We start from the raw sequence: 15,507 nt of genomic DNA on the forward strand, positions 1-15,507 counted from the left end.
TAATCCCATTGGGATAAATCCACTCTCTCAATATGATTCTATTTTTATCTCATGGTAGTCATTACATATTCATTTGTGAAAAGTCAATTACTATCGAATAATAAGCAAGTCATGTATCACGAAGACAAGTGACATGTGATCATGTTTACTTTTCATATATCATGTAATGTCGATAAAAAGATATCATTTACCATTTAGTTGAGCTATGAATTCCATTTTTGTGAATGATGTTACTGCAGAAGTCGTATATCTAATGCACCAGCTTTCGGTTCATTATCTATTTAAACTTACACTTTTACTTATATAAAAGTATACAAGTCACGCATACATAGTCTATCACTCATTCGGGATTAAGGTGTACCACACCATGAATGTCGTAAGCGAAACAAATCCATAAACGGATTTAGGATCTATTCTACTTGGGTATTGTCTGATGCACTATCAATTCAGTCAACCACATTTATGTTTCTATTTTATGGGGGTCATTTGCCCTAATGCTCAAGATAAAAACATCTTTCAAATTGCACTTGGTAGATAACATATTAGTTTTTGAATCGATTTGCTCATTTTCGATTAAACTAATGACATGTTTAGGTTTATTTACTAATACAAATTATTTTTCTGTATTACGATTTGACCACATAACATCACTTAGTACTAGTTAAACCTTAGATAATCAGTGAGCCAATATTTGCTTCCATTTTGTTTTGCATGTAAAAACATTGATGATAATATATAAACGGTATTAATGTAATTAATAGATTTTTTGTTAAACCAATTTGTTTGAAAATTACAAGTATATTTAGACAAAAAATGCTATAATAAGGGGACTAGATCCCAACATAAACTTTTTATCTTATAGTGGGACCACATACATCAAATCAAATAAAATTATGACTAGTTTTGAAAATGGTAAACTTCACCATTAATCACTAAAACTATGGGTAAGTTTTCATTTTGGTCACTTAACTAAAAAAAGTTAATTACTGAACTAGTCAAAAGTTTTATTTAAGTCATTTGGCTGCTAAGTTATTTAAAAAAAGATTCGCCAACGAGTTCCAAGCGACAATTTGATGATCGATATGGTAGATCAGTACCTATTGACGAATATAAGAACATACATTGGATCTAAGCCAATTTGGCAATCAACGTCAAAGACAGAAGAAAAAAGTTGTTTGGCTTTTAGTTCGCAAATTTATGACGTCTAAAGTTATTCCATAAAAAAAATCGAACTATAAAAGAGAAGGGAAAGAGAGTTTTCAATTGGTACATAAAGTGCGAACAGATAAAGCCATATAGCATCGATTGTAACAACCCGATAACTTAAATGAAAATTTTTGAATAGTTCAATGACCAAATGAAAAAAATTTACCCATAATTTAGTGATTAATAATGTAGTTTACCCTTTTGAAAAGCCACTTCTTTTGATGAATTATGAACTACTGAAATCTCTTATTGACATTACTTGTAGGATTCGAACAAATGATCATTAACAACTAAAGTTATGCTTTTACCATCAAAGTTAATCTTCAACTCTAATTTAGACAAACTAGTAAATAACATATAAATATCAATAAAAATATTTTTTAAAATTAAATATTTTAATCAATACTAAAATCAAATATAATAAATTTAAGTACATTAAAAAGACTTTTAGAAAATATATCTTATTTAATATCTTATTCTCTTGAAGTAGAAAATAAATTTCTTTTAAAAACAAAAGATGATGAAAATTTGAAAAATGTTTTAGAGACTTTCAAAATGAAATATAATGCTATTGGAGAACTCATAAAAGAGATAAAGTGTGAATATTTTAGAGAACTCTGCTTTAAATAGTAAATACTAAAATTTGGGTATTAAAAAAGGTATAATGTAAAATTTAACTCTTAATATTTATATTTGTTGTCAATTTGATTATTATTATTATTATTTAGTTAAATCCGACCCTCAATCTTTTAACAAGAGTCAAAATTCACCATCAACTTTTTGAAAAAGAGTTGAAATGATTTTTTTTTTATAAACTCTAACTAAAATGTTAAAATTTTAAACACGACAACCTGCACAATTATCCATATATACTCCATGCTAATTTCTTTGAATTTTTGTGAACTTGTTATATGTTTTAATTTTTATTTTGATATTTTTTATTTTCATAATTTTTAAATTTTTTGTTGACGTAATATATAATTCAAATGATTTTATGTTAGCATGACATGTAAATGGATTGCTATGTGAGTTGTCAAGCCAATAATATTAAAAATTAGTGTTTTAATCATCATTTCCGTTAAAAAATGATTTGACTTTTTTTAGAAAGGTTAAAGGCCAAAAAAGATCAAATTAAAAAAATAAATATTAAGGACTAAATTTGATATTATACCTAAAAAATACGGGAAAGAAAGAGAGAGAGCGCAATGCACCAAGTTTGAAGACCGCTAAGTATAAAACAAGTTTGATAGGTTAAAATATGTTTATAAATTTCAATATTTTTATTTATAAATTCTAGTATAATAAATTTCGAGATTTAATTAAATGGTTAAAATTTGAAATATTATTCTTCGATTTAAAAAATTTAGTGTAATTATTGATATTAATAATAATATTTTTATCAAAATTTGACATTACTACAATAATACAATCATATTAACCTTAAAAGCAAACCATTATAAATTCAACAAGGATAATCTACAATAGCAGAATTTGTTAAGGATAAAATAAGTTCAAATACTTATAATTTTGAGATATAATCCATATAATTTAAATATATATATTTTGGACTAAAAAAATTAAATTAATTGTTGTTATCATTAATATTTTTAGTTTTGATATAAACACACCCACGTCTCAAAATTTGATACAAATATTTTCATACAATTATACTAATTTTAAAACTAAATCATATTATTTCAAAAAAAAAAACTAAATCATTATAAATAATATCCCCTTTGTAACCATATCTATAATAAGTAAAAATTGAAAAAAAAACCCCTAAACATAACAACCATTAAACTAAAATTTTAAAAGTATAATGACTTATTTAGCCCTTTTAATTTAAAAAAAATCATTTTTTATCAAATAACATCATGGAAAAATTAACATTTTTTTTAAACTTTGTTGATGTAGCATACACATGGATTGTCACGTGGATAATACGTTAACATTTAATCAAAGTTTTAAAAATTAAAAAAATATTTTTTTAAAAAATAATTAAAAAAGTATAAAATATATATATTTAAATATTTTAGAAATTTAATTGAATGCTGACATGTCATACACATGTATGTGTCAGCAAATTTAACAAACAGTAAATTTTCGATTCATTTTGAGGTGATTTGATAAAAAAAACAAGTTCAAGGGCTAAAAGAAGCGGAAAATGAGGGTCAAAATGATTTTTTTATAAAGTTAGAGGGTCAAAAAAGTCATTATGCCAATTTTAAATAAAAATAGTTTTGAAAATTTTAAATAAAAATAAATTTAAAATTATAGGGTAAACTACACTTAAGGACGTTAAATCATTAGTAAATTTATGTTTTAGTCACTCAACTTCAAAAAAATTTACAAAATAGTCACTGAATTATTTAAAAGTTTTCATTTAAATCATTGGGCTGTTAAAATAACTGTTCTATGGCCTTTTTTGTTCATATCACCTACACCTATTGACTTGGATATAAAGTATGTTCTTCTAGTTGTCAATTGATATTGATCTACCATACTGATAGTTGAATCATCATTTGATTTAGTGACTTAAATGAAAATTTTCAAATAATTTAATGACTATTTAATAATTTTTTAAAATTAAGTGTCTAAAATATAAATTTACTAAAAATTTAGTCAAAGGAGTTTACCCAAAATTATAATATCACTGATATCAATGAATTATAAAAATAAAGAAAAGACGAAGCCTAGTAACGGCTAGTTTGTGGTGCGAGGCCACTATAAGGCGTACCGTTGGAGAGTATAAGAGGCGCACCGCATTGGCACGCTCCTTGAAGCCGAAGACATTTTCACGCGCTTACACTATTCTTGCCTCTCTTATTTCCATTCAAAGGGGTCTGAAGTGATTTCCTCGCAGAATATACATTTGTTCTTTTTTTGCTCTCACATTGCTATTGGTTCCTTAGGGTTTTTGTTTGTTTTTGAAGGATAAACCAGTGAAGTTAATCTCATGTTGAAGATCTTCAAGAAGAAAACATCTCCCAAAGGTATTTTAGATTTGATTCCATCGTTGCTTTCTTGCTCTCTATTTTCTTTTTCCTGCATTTTGCGGTCGTTCTCTAATTGCTCACTTCCTCTGTTAGTTCTGTTTCACTGTGTTTTTTTTTTCATTATTTTTAAATTTTTTATTTCGTTTTTTTTTGTATTTCAGATGCTTTGCGGACGAGCAAGAGAGAAATGGCGGTTGCAACACGAGGTATGTGTTTTTTTTTTTTTTAAAAATTCTATATGTACTTCACATAAAATCTTTGTTGCGGGAGCTTTTTCATTTCTCCTAAATTATACGAATCTGACATCTGTGTTCTGAAACATATTTGATTTGAATGAGTGATTATGATTCTCGAAATGTAAGGAAAAATGCTTACCTGAAAGTTGAATTCTTAGATTCTGGATTGAAGTTTGTTCATTCTTCCGTTGGAGCTGAAGTTCTATGTGGAATCATAAGTTAGGCAATTCTAAAATAGAATCGTATGTTTACTTTGATGTTTTAAACTGTTTTCCTTTGTTCTAGATTGCTCTAATGACTTACCTGTTCCTTTTTAGGCGTTGAACGGGAGATTGCGTCTCTTCAACTGGAGGAAAAAAAATTGGTGGCAGAGATTAAGAAGACGGCCAAAACTGGAAATGAGGCAAGTTTAATTCTGGATTGGTTCGAAGAAATGAGCTGTAGTAGTGTAATTTAGTTGAAAAGGGGAAATAAGTTTAATCAATGAAGTTTAAGGTTGTTTATATTTTTGAATTTTAACTTAAGGTTACTTTAACATTGGTAATGAAGTTGTAAAATTCAATGGTTGTTTCAAACCTAGAAGATTCTGTTGATTATTCATGTGAGGCATGGACATAAGAACAACACATTTTAGTTTCTTTGCATGATGGATTTGCTTGCATGTGCTATAGTACAATGAGCATGGCATAAGATCCAGCTTATTCTATGATTTATAACATTTAAACTGCTCAAGTTTTGGGTGTAAGCCTTTTGACTGTGTTTATGGTGATAACCAATGGAATTAGCTTTATGTTATAAAATTCTGTCATTTGCTGTGTATGAGGTGCATGTGTTAGTTATTTGCAACTTTTGGGGCTGAAACATTTTGCATTATGACTATTAAAGTTGCACAAGTGGGTTAAAATTTACATACCGAGGCTTTTCATATAAAATAAGTTGCAAATGATTTGATAAAAATATTTACATACAGCTAAATGCACACCTTATCATTACTAGAAGCAGAAATTTAAATATTACCATTTTGTAATGTCAAATGTTAAAAGATCCATAAACAGCTCGCCGTATGTTTACGGAAGTTGTTTGTATGTTAAGATGATTTGTTGTAATTCAAGAACTCTGCCACTGGTGTTTGCTCAAGTAATTCCCTTAATTCCCCAAACCCTCAGCTTATTCCTTTGTATTTAATCTCCCATATGTGTTTCTCAGGCTGCTACTAGAATTTTAGCTCGCCAACTTGTACGACTGCGTCAACAGATAACTAATTTGCAGGGGAGTCGTGCCCAAATTAGAGGTGTCGCAACTCATACACAGGTTGAGTTTCTACAATAAATCATTGGTTCTTGAGGTGATTAAAGTTTCTACGCCAGTACCTCATATTTCATTTTATGTGTTCACAGGCATTATATGCCAGCACCTCGATTTCTACTGGAATGAAAGGAGCAACTAAGGCAATGGTGGCAATGAACAAGGTAGGTACTTAAAACCTTGCTTTGGTAAATGTTTTACGATGTTTTTTTATCAACTGTGAAGTCCTTTTGAAACAAAAAATCGTGTTGATTTTTGGATCGGAAGCTTTTTAGCTTGGCTCTAGTGACAGAAGTTTTGGAAATAAGGATCAATGAATTTATTGGCACAGAAGATTATATTCTGGAGAGCATTATACTTCCATGTTTTGTTTTGCAGTATGACTTATCGCGGTTCTTCTTACTCTTTGGGGTTAGATTGTTCTCATATTTGAAAATTTCATTTTCTGTCCTTTTGCAGCAAATGGCTCCTGCAAAGCAAGCAAAAGTAATAAAAGAGTTCCAAAAGCAGTCAGCACAAATGGATATGACGGTACTCTTCTTTTTTTCTTGGGATAGTTTTTAACTTTTAGATTCTCTCTTCATACAGTCTTTAGCCTTGAGAACATACCTAGAAAGTGATGCAGTGTAGACTAACACATAACGGAGTCTTGTGAACATGACGTTGACTGCTGACAATTAATTAAGATCGATTCACTTTGTCCTCAGTGCAAGGATGCTTACATTCTTGGTTCATACAGAAATCTTTGCAAGAGAAACTTAGAGCTTGGATCAGCTTGTGCGAGTGTGTTTTATGTTCTAGTAATGTTTGTTTGGATGTATTTTTTACAGATAGAGATGATGTCGGAAGCTATTGATGAAACTTTAGATAAAGATGAGGCCGAAGAGGAAACGGAGGAGCTCACCAACCAGGTGAGATATTTTATTTACTGATATATATTTGTTTTAATTTCTTTTTTTTGTTTCATTGCCATTGTTCCATTAAGTTTTTCCCCTACTACTCTAATTTATAAGCTTTTAACTGATCAGGTGCTTGATGAGATTGGTGTGGATATTGCTTCTCAGGTTGGATTCTTGAAATTGACCTTGTAAAAAAAATTCTGTAACATGTTCCGTTTTTCTAATTACGAGAATGTGTCGATAAAGGCTTAACCTTGTCCCATTCTTTTAACAGTTATCTTCAGCTCCAAAGGGTCGGATTGCATCAAAGAATGCTGCTCCCCTGGTTAATGTCAAGTATGTATGACTTTTCTCGAGCAAAAGTTTCATAATTCAAAATTTTTTTGTCATGCACTATAATATCCTCTAGATAGGTCTGCGTCTGTTAATTGAACTTAAAAAACTTGAGCATTCTTTTCCTTGATCATTCACAAAGTACTCTACAAACAACCAAGTGATGTTTGGTAGAGTACGAGACTCTTAGTTCTAATGATTAGGGTCTGATCCCTGACAGCTTCATATCACTGTATATTCCACTCCCACTAACCCCCAGCCTACACCCCCAATGCTTTCTTTCCATACCAAGGAGCTGATTATTGAACTAAGGGTATTACCTGAAATTGATGTTTCTTAAAACTGTTATTCAAATTTTATGGTCAATTTATATAGAAGGTACTGTACTATGCATTTTTGTCTGATTTAGTCCTTTTGTTATAATTTGATCATTCTAGTCCTTCTAGTATGGCATTATCTGAAACTGATGTTTTTAAAACTGTTTTATGAAAATCCAATCAGCATGAAAGATGGACTATTTAAATCTTTAGGTCAAAATATATAGGTTTTATACTGTGCATTTTTGGTGACTTTAGTTCTACGATAATTTGGTCACTTATTTTTTAAAAACCTATGATGTTGTCTTTGGCATTTTTGGTACAACTTGATGAATAAAAATACATTTTCTCCATTTGATAGTTTTTTCTTTTAATGTGTGAAAAAATTGTGTATACAAATTATTATATGTCTCATCATCAGAAGAAAAAAAATAAGCCATCAAATTATCTGTTCAAGATTGAAAATACATATTTTGAAAAGTAAAGGAACTAGAAATGATCATTATAGTGGAGAGGCAGAATTTGACCAAAATTTTATGTTTTACTTTGTTTTTCGAAAGTGTTGTGTAATGGTGAGAGTATGTTACTCCACCTTCACACAAATCCTCTAGAAACTCACGTTGGGCACACACCCGAGCTTTGACAAATCTTGTTGGTGATTTGGTGCAGGTCTGAGCCTACCACTGATGTTGATGATCTTGAGAAAAGATTGGCATCTCTACGACGACTTTGATGACAAAAAGAAGGGAAATGTGTAAATGATATGAAGTACAAAACAAATTCTATATATTTATATATTATATTCATGAAGGACATAGCTGAAATTATATATATGTTAGATAATGACCCGATACCTTATAACTTCCTTAGATTGATGATTTATCTGCTATTTTTATAGTAGTCGTTTTACTTTAAAATTTGCTCCATTTTTGTGCCTATAGATAGCTCCATTTCTATTTGCTTTTCTTTTTCTTTTTCTCAATTGGATGCATTTATCTTTTAATCAATTTGGTATTTATATTTAAAGTTAATAGGTAGTTTTTGAGTTTTACTTCAATAATTAAATTGGTATTTGAACTATTTTAATTTTATATTTAGAATGCTTTTCCCAAATATTCATTGTAATGATTTAACATGAAATTGAATATTGAAATTGAATTAAGATATTAAATTGGGACAAAAAATGGTACCAAATTAAACATATAAATATTGATGTATATATTTTTGCTTTTTGATATTGATTAGTCATTTAATTTTTTTTAGTTTTAAGTACAATTAGAATCACAATTGTAATAATAAATAATATATATTTAAATAACTATTATCATAATTAGTCATTACAAAAGATGATCATAATTTAAATATATAAAACATAAAATGGGAGAGAATTCACTTCAATCAAAATGAAATCTGAGTTGAGAACTCTCTCTCTCTATCTATATATATATATATATGATATTTATACATGGTTAGACTTAAATATAAAATTTTAAAATTTTTACGATATATGTGTATTATTAGATTCAAATTAACAACTTAGTGACTTAAACAAAATTTTTAAATGATTTAATAATTATTTTATAATTTTAAGGTTGAATTTAGTGCACCCAAACTTTTATTAAATCTAAATCTATTTCTATTTAAATAAAAATTAAATGTCCAACTCATTACTTTTTTTTACAATAATATTTTATTTCTAAATTAATCAAATAATTTTAAAAATATATAACAGTATTTTTTCTTTTCAAAACCGAGTTGAAGGTCGTGCTGAACATTTATTCCAAATCAGCCAAATGGGATAACAAGAAATTCTTTTCGTAAGAAACCATATTTCAACGAAATCTCCTGATCCAAACAAAACCCAAACTTTATTTATTAAAAAGAAAAATAATAAAGAAAAGCAAGAAAGAAAGAAAAAAAAAAGAAGAAACTCGATCTTCTAGTTTGACCCAAATTCATGTAATTACGGGATTCCTAATTTACGCGGATCTCATCGTATTTGGAAAAATCACAGCTTACAATTTTCATTTTAATACCGCTGTTATTTTTGTTGTATTCAAATTCCACGTCTTCTTAAAGGTAAAATGAACTTCCATTTTTTTGTTTCTGTTTTTCTAAGGAAAAAATACTTGTTTTTTTACGATTTTTTTGGGGGTTTTATTTGCTTGACAGGAGCTTTGGATCTCAATTCGATTGCTTCCCGAAGAATTCGAATCATTTCATTGTTGAAGGAAGGGAAATCGGGTATTTCTTTAACATTCTTTTGGGTTTTAATACCGATCTTATCAATGTTCATTGTTAGTAATTATTTTTTTCGGATTAGAGTTATCGTATATGAAAAATTCAATTTTCTCTTTGTAAATTAGATTTCAAGTTTAAATTAGCTAGGGATTTTAGAAAAAAAGAGGAGGATTAATTAATTCTGCTGAGATGTTGCTAGATATATGATTAAAAGGGCTTTGTTTTAATGGAAAAAGATGCTTAAAATGATTACTTTACACCATGTTGCTAGATATCTGATTTCAAGTTTCATGCTTCTTTTTTTCCTCAGAATTTGGTATTTGGAATCCTTTATCTTGGTTTTTATTTTGTTGTGAATGTTAACACATATGATTTTAGTGTATGTAATACTTAGAGAGAGAGAAATCTCATTAAGTAACTTATAAATGCAGCTATGTTGATTGGCTCACAAGTATGCCCAATTTTTTCCATGCTGTTCTCATTTATTTGGAGATCATTTCCCGTACCTGTGTCAGAATATGTCCAAAAATTAGAAATCGGATCAACATAGAATGCTAGTTGTTAACACGTCTTGCAGTCGGGTTTTTTTATTACTATTAGACTTTTTTTCTTGACTAGTAATTTCAGTAATTTTGAATGTTTGGGAGGATGTTAACCTCTCAAGGTTCTGTTGGTTCATAGAGACTGAATTGGGTTAATGTATGAGATTTTGCTACCCTCTGCTTTAAATTGAATCTCAAAACCAGTATTACCAAATTTAAATGGATATTAATGTTATAATGGGGTTTTAGAGAGGTATCTTTTCATGGTTCTTTTCAATGATTGCAGATATGCAGAGCCAGATAGTTTGCAGTGGGTGTAGGAGCAATCTTCTTTATCCTAGAGGAGCTACAAATGTTTGCTGTGCATTATGCAATACAATTACACAAGTCCCTCTCCCTGGTACACTTCATTTTTTAGTCTTGTTGATTGCAAATATAAAACCGTGCATCAATTTTCCAAAGTTGTGAGCAGTTTAGTTTTCAGTATCCTTGGCATGATTAGCTGAAACTCTTCATAAAGTTGGTAAAAGTTTCTTATGTTTATACTTCTTAGTGGCATTATTTAAATATGTAACTGAGCTAAATATCCAATAAGAGTCTTATGGCTTGGTAACCCATGTTTTAAATTAACCCTGCAGGGATGGATATGGGTCAACTCATATGTGGAGGTTGTCGAACATTGCTAATGTATGCACGTGGAGGAACAAGTGTGAGATGTTCTTGCTGTCACACCCTTAACCTTGCACCAGGTATACTAAATTGACTCTCTGCATGTAATGTCAGGAACTGCTGAATTGTTACTATTTTTGGACTTCAAGTCAAAACTTCATGCTTTTGATTGAGTATTTGTTTCTTTCTTCAACCTTTTCTGCTCTGTAAACAAGTTTTAGGCAGTGTGGTTCAGTTTTCAAGAGTCACAATGCATTCCTTGTGGATATCTTTTGTTACTGTTTTCTTTAGTAGCAGTCTGAGCTACTTTGACTGGTCAAAGATCTTCATATACTTCTAAACATTGTCTTCTTTGATTCCTCATGTTTTTTTATTGGATTTCCAGGTTGTCTTGGTGCTGCTAGTAGTTTATTCCATATGTTACTTGTTCATTTCTTCTACCTCTCTTTCAGTTTAGTTGTTTCTAGATTATTTTCTGACTTCTTTCTTTCTTGGATCGTATGACCATGAAAAAAGCACCCAACCAGATAGCTCATATCAATTGCGGGCACTGCCGGACAACATTAATGTATCCATATGGAGCTCCATCTGTCAAATGTGCTATCTGTCAATATGTTACTAACGTTGGTGTAAGTATGATTGAGTTGATTAAACTTTTTATTAGCACATTTATTATCAGCATGCGGAATATCTTCAGAATTGGTTGAGATTTAGAGATTTACTAATAGGTCCGTATTAATTCCTAATTTGCTTGATAGTAGTCATTCTTTCTCTTCTTATCTTATTACATATTTTCTGATTTACAAAGTCATATGATGCAAGTTTCAGTTTTTCATGATCTTTAAAATTCTTTAGCAATATTTCTGTATGTATTTGGAATGATAAACAAAAATAATCATGTTTTATTGTTTTGGGTCTTCTGTCTGCCTATTTTGTCTCTTTCTGAGTGAATTTGGCTTTGGGGTGTACCTCTCGGACTTGGTTTTACTCCCCCGCTTTTTGAGTGATTACTCTAGTTGATCTCTCTTCTAGACCCTCCTCTGTGCGACCACCATTGCAATTGATAGTCGAATCTCTGAGTAATGATTGATAGATGCAAGGCGTGATCAGTTTTAGTGGGCTTTTTATCTATGGTCCTTTACTTCTCAAATATGCAAAATTTTCTGCATCATAACCACATTAGGAATTAGTTCTTAAAAACCTATGTTCCTACAACTTTTCATCTTGCTCGAAGTACCTGTGTTCTGCACATATTCCGACATTGTATAGGGATATGATCCTCCAAATACATGAAAAAACATGGAAAAAATTGAATATACTCATATCCGGCACTCGTATCTGAGTAACATAGTTATAATCTGTTTGCTAAGCTATATTTTGAACATAATAGTTCCTTGTACTGAATGTCTCCGATCTAATATTCACATGATGAATTCTCATAAATCTGCCTTTGCTAGCACTATTCTCTATTACGTTCATGAAATTAATATTTTCGAGCAGCATTATGGGATATACAGTGTATGTATTTTTGTCTATAGTGATAATCTATTTGGAGGTTTACCTATCCCTCACTCCATATTTCTCATCTTTCAGACGGGCAATGCAAGGGCTCCATTTTGCGTAAACCGACCTAATCAAATAGCTTCTGCAGGGACCATGCCATCTACTTCAACAGTAAGTTTCCGTAGTTAGTTTTTGTTTTTTTTTCTTTTTATTACAAGAAAGTGTAGATGGTTGAGTTAATAAACTGTTTACCTAATCTAACCCTTTTGCATTCTATGCTGGAATTGACAGAGCCAAACAGTTGTGGTTGAGAATCCCATGTCAGTCGATGAGAGTGGAAAATTGGTAAATATAGTTATAATTATGGTAAAAGTACAATGGAGGCCCTTGCACTAGAAGTCAGATTGTATGATGCCCGTTCTAAAAAAAAAAAAGGCAAATTAGTTCATGTAGATTAGATTAAAGAGCAAATTGGTCTTTTTGTTAAAAAATTTCATCCAATTATATTGTTAAAAGCTGGTCCTTGTACATCAACATAAGGTACTTGTGGCATGCCACATGTCACTTTCTGGTTATTCCGTTAGCTACACCGGTTTTTAACAATTCAAACGAATGAAAATTTTAATAGAAAGGATCAATTTGCTCTTTGATTTAATGTACAATGACTAATTTGCCCATTTTTTGAGTAGATGAGATAAAATGCAATCGGACTCCTAGTACATGGGCCTCCATTGTACTTTTACCTTTATTTACATATCTTTAATATGATGTGCTTTCATTTTCTTGAGCTTTGGTATGTATAAACTGAAAATGGTGTGGGGCTGATATATTTATGATATCGACTCGCAGGTTAGCAACGTCGTGGTTGGCATAACAACAGATAAAAAATGATCCAGAAGGAATTTTGAGTTCGATTACTCCATTTATTCGAGCACGATGCAAACAAACAACATACATTTATTTTGATTGCCTGGAAATTGGTTTGTGTATAATATATATAGTACGAGTATAGCATGTTGGAAATGGAGAGGCATGAACATTTAATTTAGGGAAAATGTGATGTATATTTTTGTGTATGAGAAAGATGGAGAGTGCAATGTTAAAAAAAACCTGATCGGTATTCGACCGTCATATCTGGTTTTATAATCCATGGGAGAGTGTCGTTTTACATGTGGATTTTAGGGAGTGAAAATGTGTGATGCGTATTTAGAATACCGGAGTTTGACCGGTTGGTTGATTCGGTCCGGTTTTATAATTCATGAGAGAGTATCATGTGGGTTTCCAAAGGTGAAATAATGTAGGCTCGTGTCAGTTTAGTTAACTCGTTATTGAGTGTAAGGTCTATTTCATTTTAGGGGTTTTATCCTTTAAATTTTATAATAAAGCATCTTATTAGTCTATTTTGTTGCTAATTTTTGTCTTATTTTGTTTTAATTCCTTTAAGAAATAGTCTCTTAGTTAATACAATCACACATATTAACATTCCCTTTTGACCACAATTTTAAGTACAATTATCGATATATAGTCAGAGTAATTAAATCGAAATATAACTTAATAAAATTCACATGTCATAATAGAGACATATATTATTCAACAATTTAACCCTTATATTCATAATTTAATTTTTTACATTCACAAATTCTATTAATTGATCTGAATTTTTTTTGGTTCTATTGTCAATTCGACCGTGTTTTGAAATATTGGTTTTTATAGTAATTATTTAAATGTATTGGTTGTAACGATACATTTGGTCTCCAATTCAAACTCTATACATAACCTCAAACCTATGATAAAAAATAATAATATATACTTATAACAAAAAGACCGGCTCGAAACAGATGAGATTGGAGGAGACAAGTACAGGATGAAGTACAACACACGCAAAGCCAAATGACAAAATTGTGGTTGGTTAGTTGTGTTTGCCGGTTTCTGTTTTGTAATTTTATTATTATTCTTTATTTATTTTATTTCATATTAACCTAAATTAATTTGGGAGAAATATTTTTATGAATAGTAATAGATAAAAACGCAATGAATTTTTAAACGTATATGCGCGACCCATCGATATTTCTAAGTTCAACTCGTAACCTATTAGTATGAGTTTTTATGGTTTTACCTGTTTTTGTACTGTTTAGATTTTTAAAATTTAGACCTTCTGTTTTTAATTTGATGGAATTAACTTTTGTTAAATGTGATTATAGCGTTATTAATTGGATTGAACACTTATTTGATATATCAACCATATGATTTTTTTTACTCTACGAGTGTTTATTTTCAAATCGAACAAAGAAAGGGGTTAAATTTTTGATAATAAAAGTAGAAGGATGAATTTCAAAAATTCAAAGAGTATAAGGAAGAGAGAAATAAGTCAAGCTTGTAATCTCAGGCAGGTATTTTACTTTTTAGTATTATTATATTAAAAAGAAAATTCTTTAGTTAGTTTATTATTTATTAATCACTTTATTTTATTTTGGCTTAATATATTGATTCATTCCTAAACTTGTCAACTTTTCTCAATTAACCTCTAATTTTTTTTAAATCATACTAGTCCCTAAAGTTGGCAACTGTTACTTAGAAAATGAAAACCCATAAAAGGCGGATTTAAAAAGGAAATCTATATATTATTTTCCGGCTTTCTGTTCAATATATACAAAGCAATATATTTTTTAAGGCTTTTGATTAGACATTTGCGATGATACTTTTCTATTTTAGTATTCTTCACATATTTTTAGACCAAAAAATTGAATGCTGATTTACAAATATTTGAAGATGAAATTGTTGTTGGTAAGTGGTCGAAATTGTGGGCTAAAAACCAACCTCCATTTAGTGAAGAGGTGAGTGAGTACTGAGTAGTTAGTTAGAGGAAATTGATTCTAGACTTCTAGATGAGTGACGAAGAAAGGAGTCAAAAGATGAAAAAGAACTAGAAGACGATGGTAATGAAATTATTTTTTTTTGATTTTTTTATTAAACAATTGATATATAAAAATTATTTATTTATACACATGTCATTATGGGGTTGGTTGATTTTTCCACAAATAAAAAAAAGGTTACCGGCATTAGTTGTAGCCCGTAGGGGTTGATCTATGTAACAGCTGTTAACTTTTAAGGGTCAATCTGATTAAAAAAAAGTTTAGAGGTCAATGTGAGAATTTATCAAGTTCAGGGGTCAATTTATATATTAAGCCTTTTTGTTTTATTAGAATCCTACTTCCAACGTGTCTTTTAAAAACGGTTTACCGAGTCAAATATGAAATATA

At 29.9% G+C, this 15,507-nt stretch overlaps 2 protein-coding genes across 5 annotated transcripts; both read left to right on the plus strand.

Moving 5' to 3' along the window:
- The first annotated feature begins 3,852 nt into the window (after window positions 1–3,852).
- On the plus strand, window positions 3,853–8,218 carry LOC107930312 (vacuolar protein sorting-associated protein 2 homolog 2). Of its 4 annotated transcripts, none has more exons than XM_041102629.1 (12): window positions 3,853–4,047; window positions 4,140–4,199; window positions 4,364–4,408; window positions 4,597–4,656; window positions 4,756–4,841; window positions 5,645–5,749; window positions 5,836–5,907; window positions 6,203–6,274; window positions 6,574–6,654; window positions 6,772–6,807; window positions 6,917–6,978; window positions 7,962–8,218. In XM_041102629.1, the coding sequence occupies exons 2-12, from the start codon at window positions 4,163–4,165 to the stop codon at window positions 8,023–8,025; spliced, it is 720 nt and encodes a 239-aa protein (XP_040958563.1). In that variant the 5' UTR covers window positions 3,853–4,047; window positions 4,140–4,162; the 3' UTR covers window positions 8,026–8,218. The 4 variants fall into 4 exon arrangements, with proteins under 4 accessions (XP_040958563.1, XP_016717424.1, XP_040958562.1 ...); XM_041102628.1 differs by having other exon boundaries at window positions 3,920–4,054; XM_016861935.2 differs by lacking the exon at window positions 4,597–4,656 and having other exon boundaries at window positions 3,900–4,047.
- Window positions 8,219–9,044: 826 nt separating this feature from the next.
- LOC107930372 (protein LSD1) lies at window positions 9,045–13,647 on the plus strand. The gene is made up of 8 exons (XM_016862004.2): window positions 9,045–9,371; window positions 9,465–9,536; window positions 10,362–10,475; window positions 10,714–10,824; window positions 11,261–11,373; window positions 12,338–12,418; window positions 12,539–12,592; window positions 13,097–13,647. Exons 3-8 carry the CDS (start codon window positions 10,364–10,366, stop codon window positions 13,136–13,138), a joined length of 513 nt encoding a protein of 170 aa, XP_016717493.1. The 5' UTR covers window positions 9,045–9,371; window positions 9,465–9,536; window positions 10,362–10,363; the 3' UTR covers window positions 13,139–13,647.
- The last annotated feature ends 1,860 nt before the right edge of the window (window positions 13,648–15,507 follow it).

Source organism: Gossypium hirsutum, chromosome D10 (genome assembly GCF_007990345.1).
Source record: "Gossypium hirsutum isolate 1008001.06 chromosome D10, Gossypium_hirsutum_v2.1, whole genome shotgun sequence".
In the NCBI taxonomy this organism is placed as follows: Eukaryota; Viridiplantae; Streptophyta; class Magnoliopsida; order Malvales; family Malvaceae; genus Gossypium; species Gossypium hirsutum.

Coding starts and splice junctions, on each gene's coding strand:
- LOC107930312 (XM_041102629.1), top strand. CDS start 4,163: ATGTTGAAGATCTTCAAGAAGAAAACATCTCCCAAAG. Junction 4,200..4,363: donor GAAGAAAACATCTCCCAAAG/GTATTTTAGATT, acceptor TTTGTATTTCAG/ATGCTTTGCGGACGAGCAAG. Junction 4,409..4,596: donor AATGGCGGTTGCAACACGAG/GTATGTGTTTTT, acceptor TTGAATTCTTAG/ATTCTGGATTGAAGTTTGTT.
- LOC107930372 (XM_016862004.2), top strand. CDS start 10,364: ATGCAGAGCCAGATAGTTTGCAGTGGGTGTAGGAGCAATCTTCTTTAT. Junction 11,374..12,337: donor AATATGTTACTAACGTTGGT/GTAAGTATGATT, acceptor CTCATCTTTCAG/ACGGGCAATGCAAGGGCTCC. Junction 12,419..12,538: donor CCATGCCATCTACTTCAACA/GTAAGTTTCCGT, acceptor TGGAATTGACAG/AGCCAAACAGTTGTGGTTGA.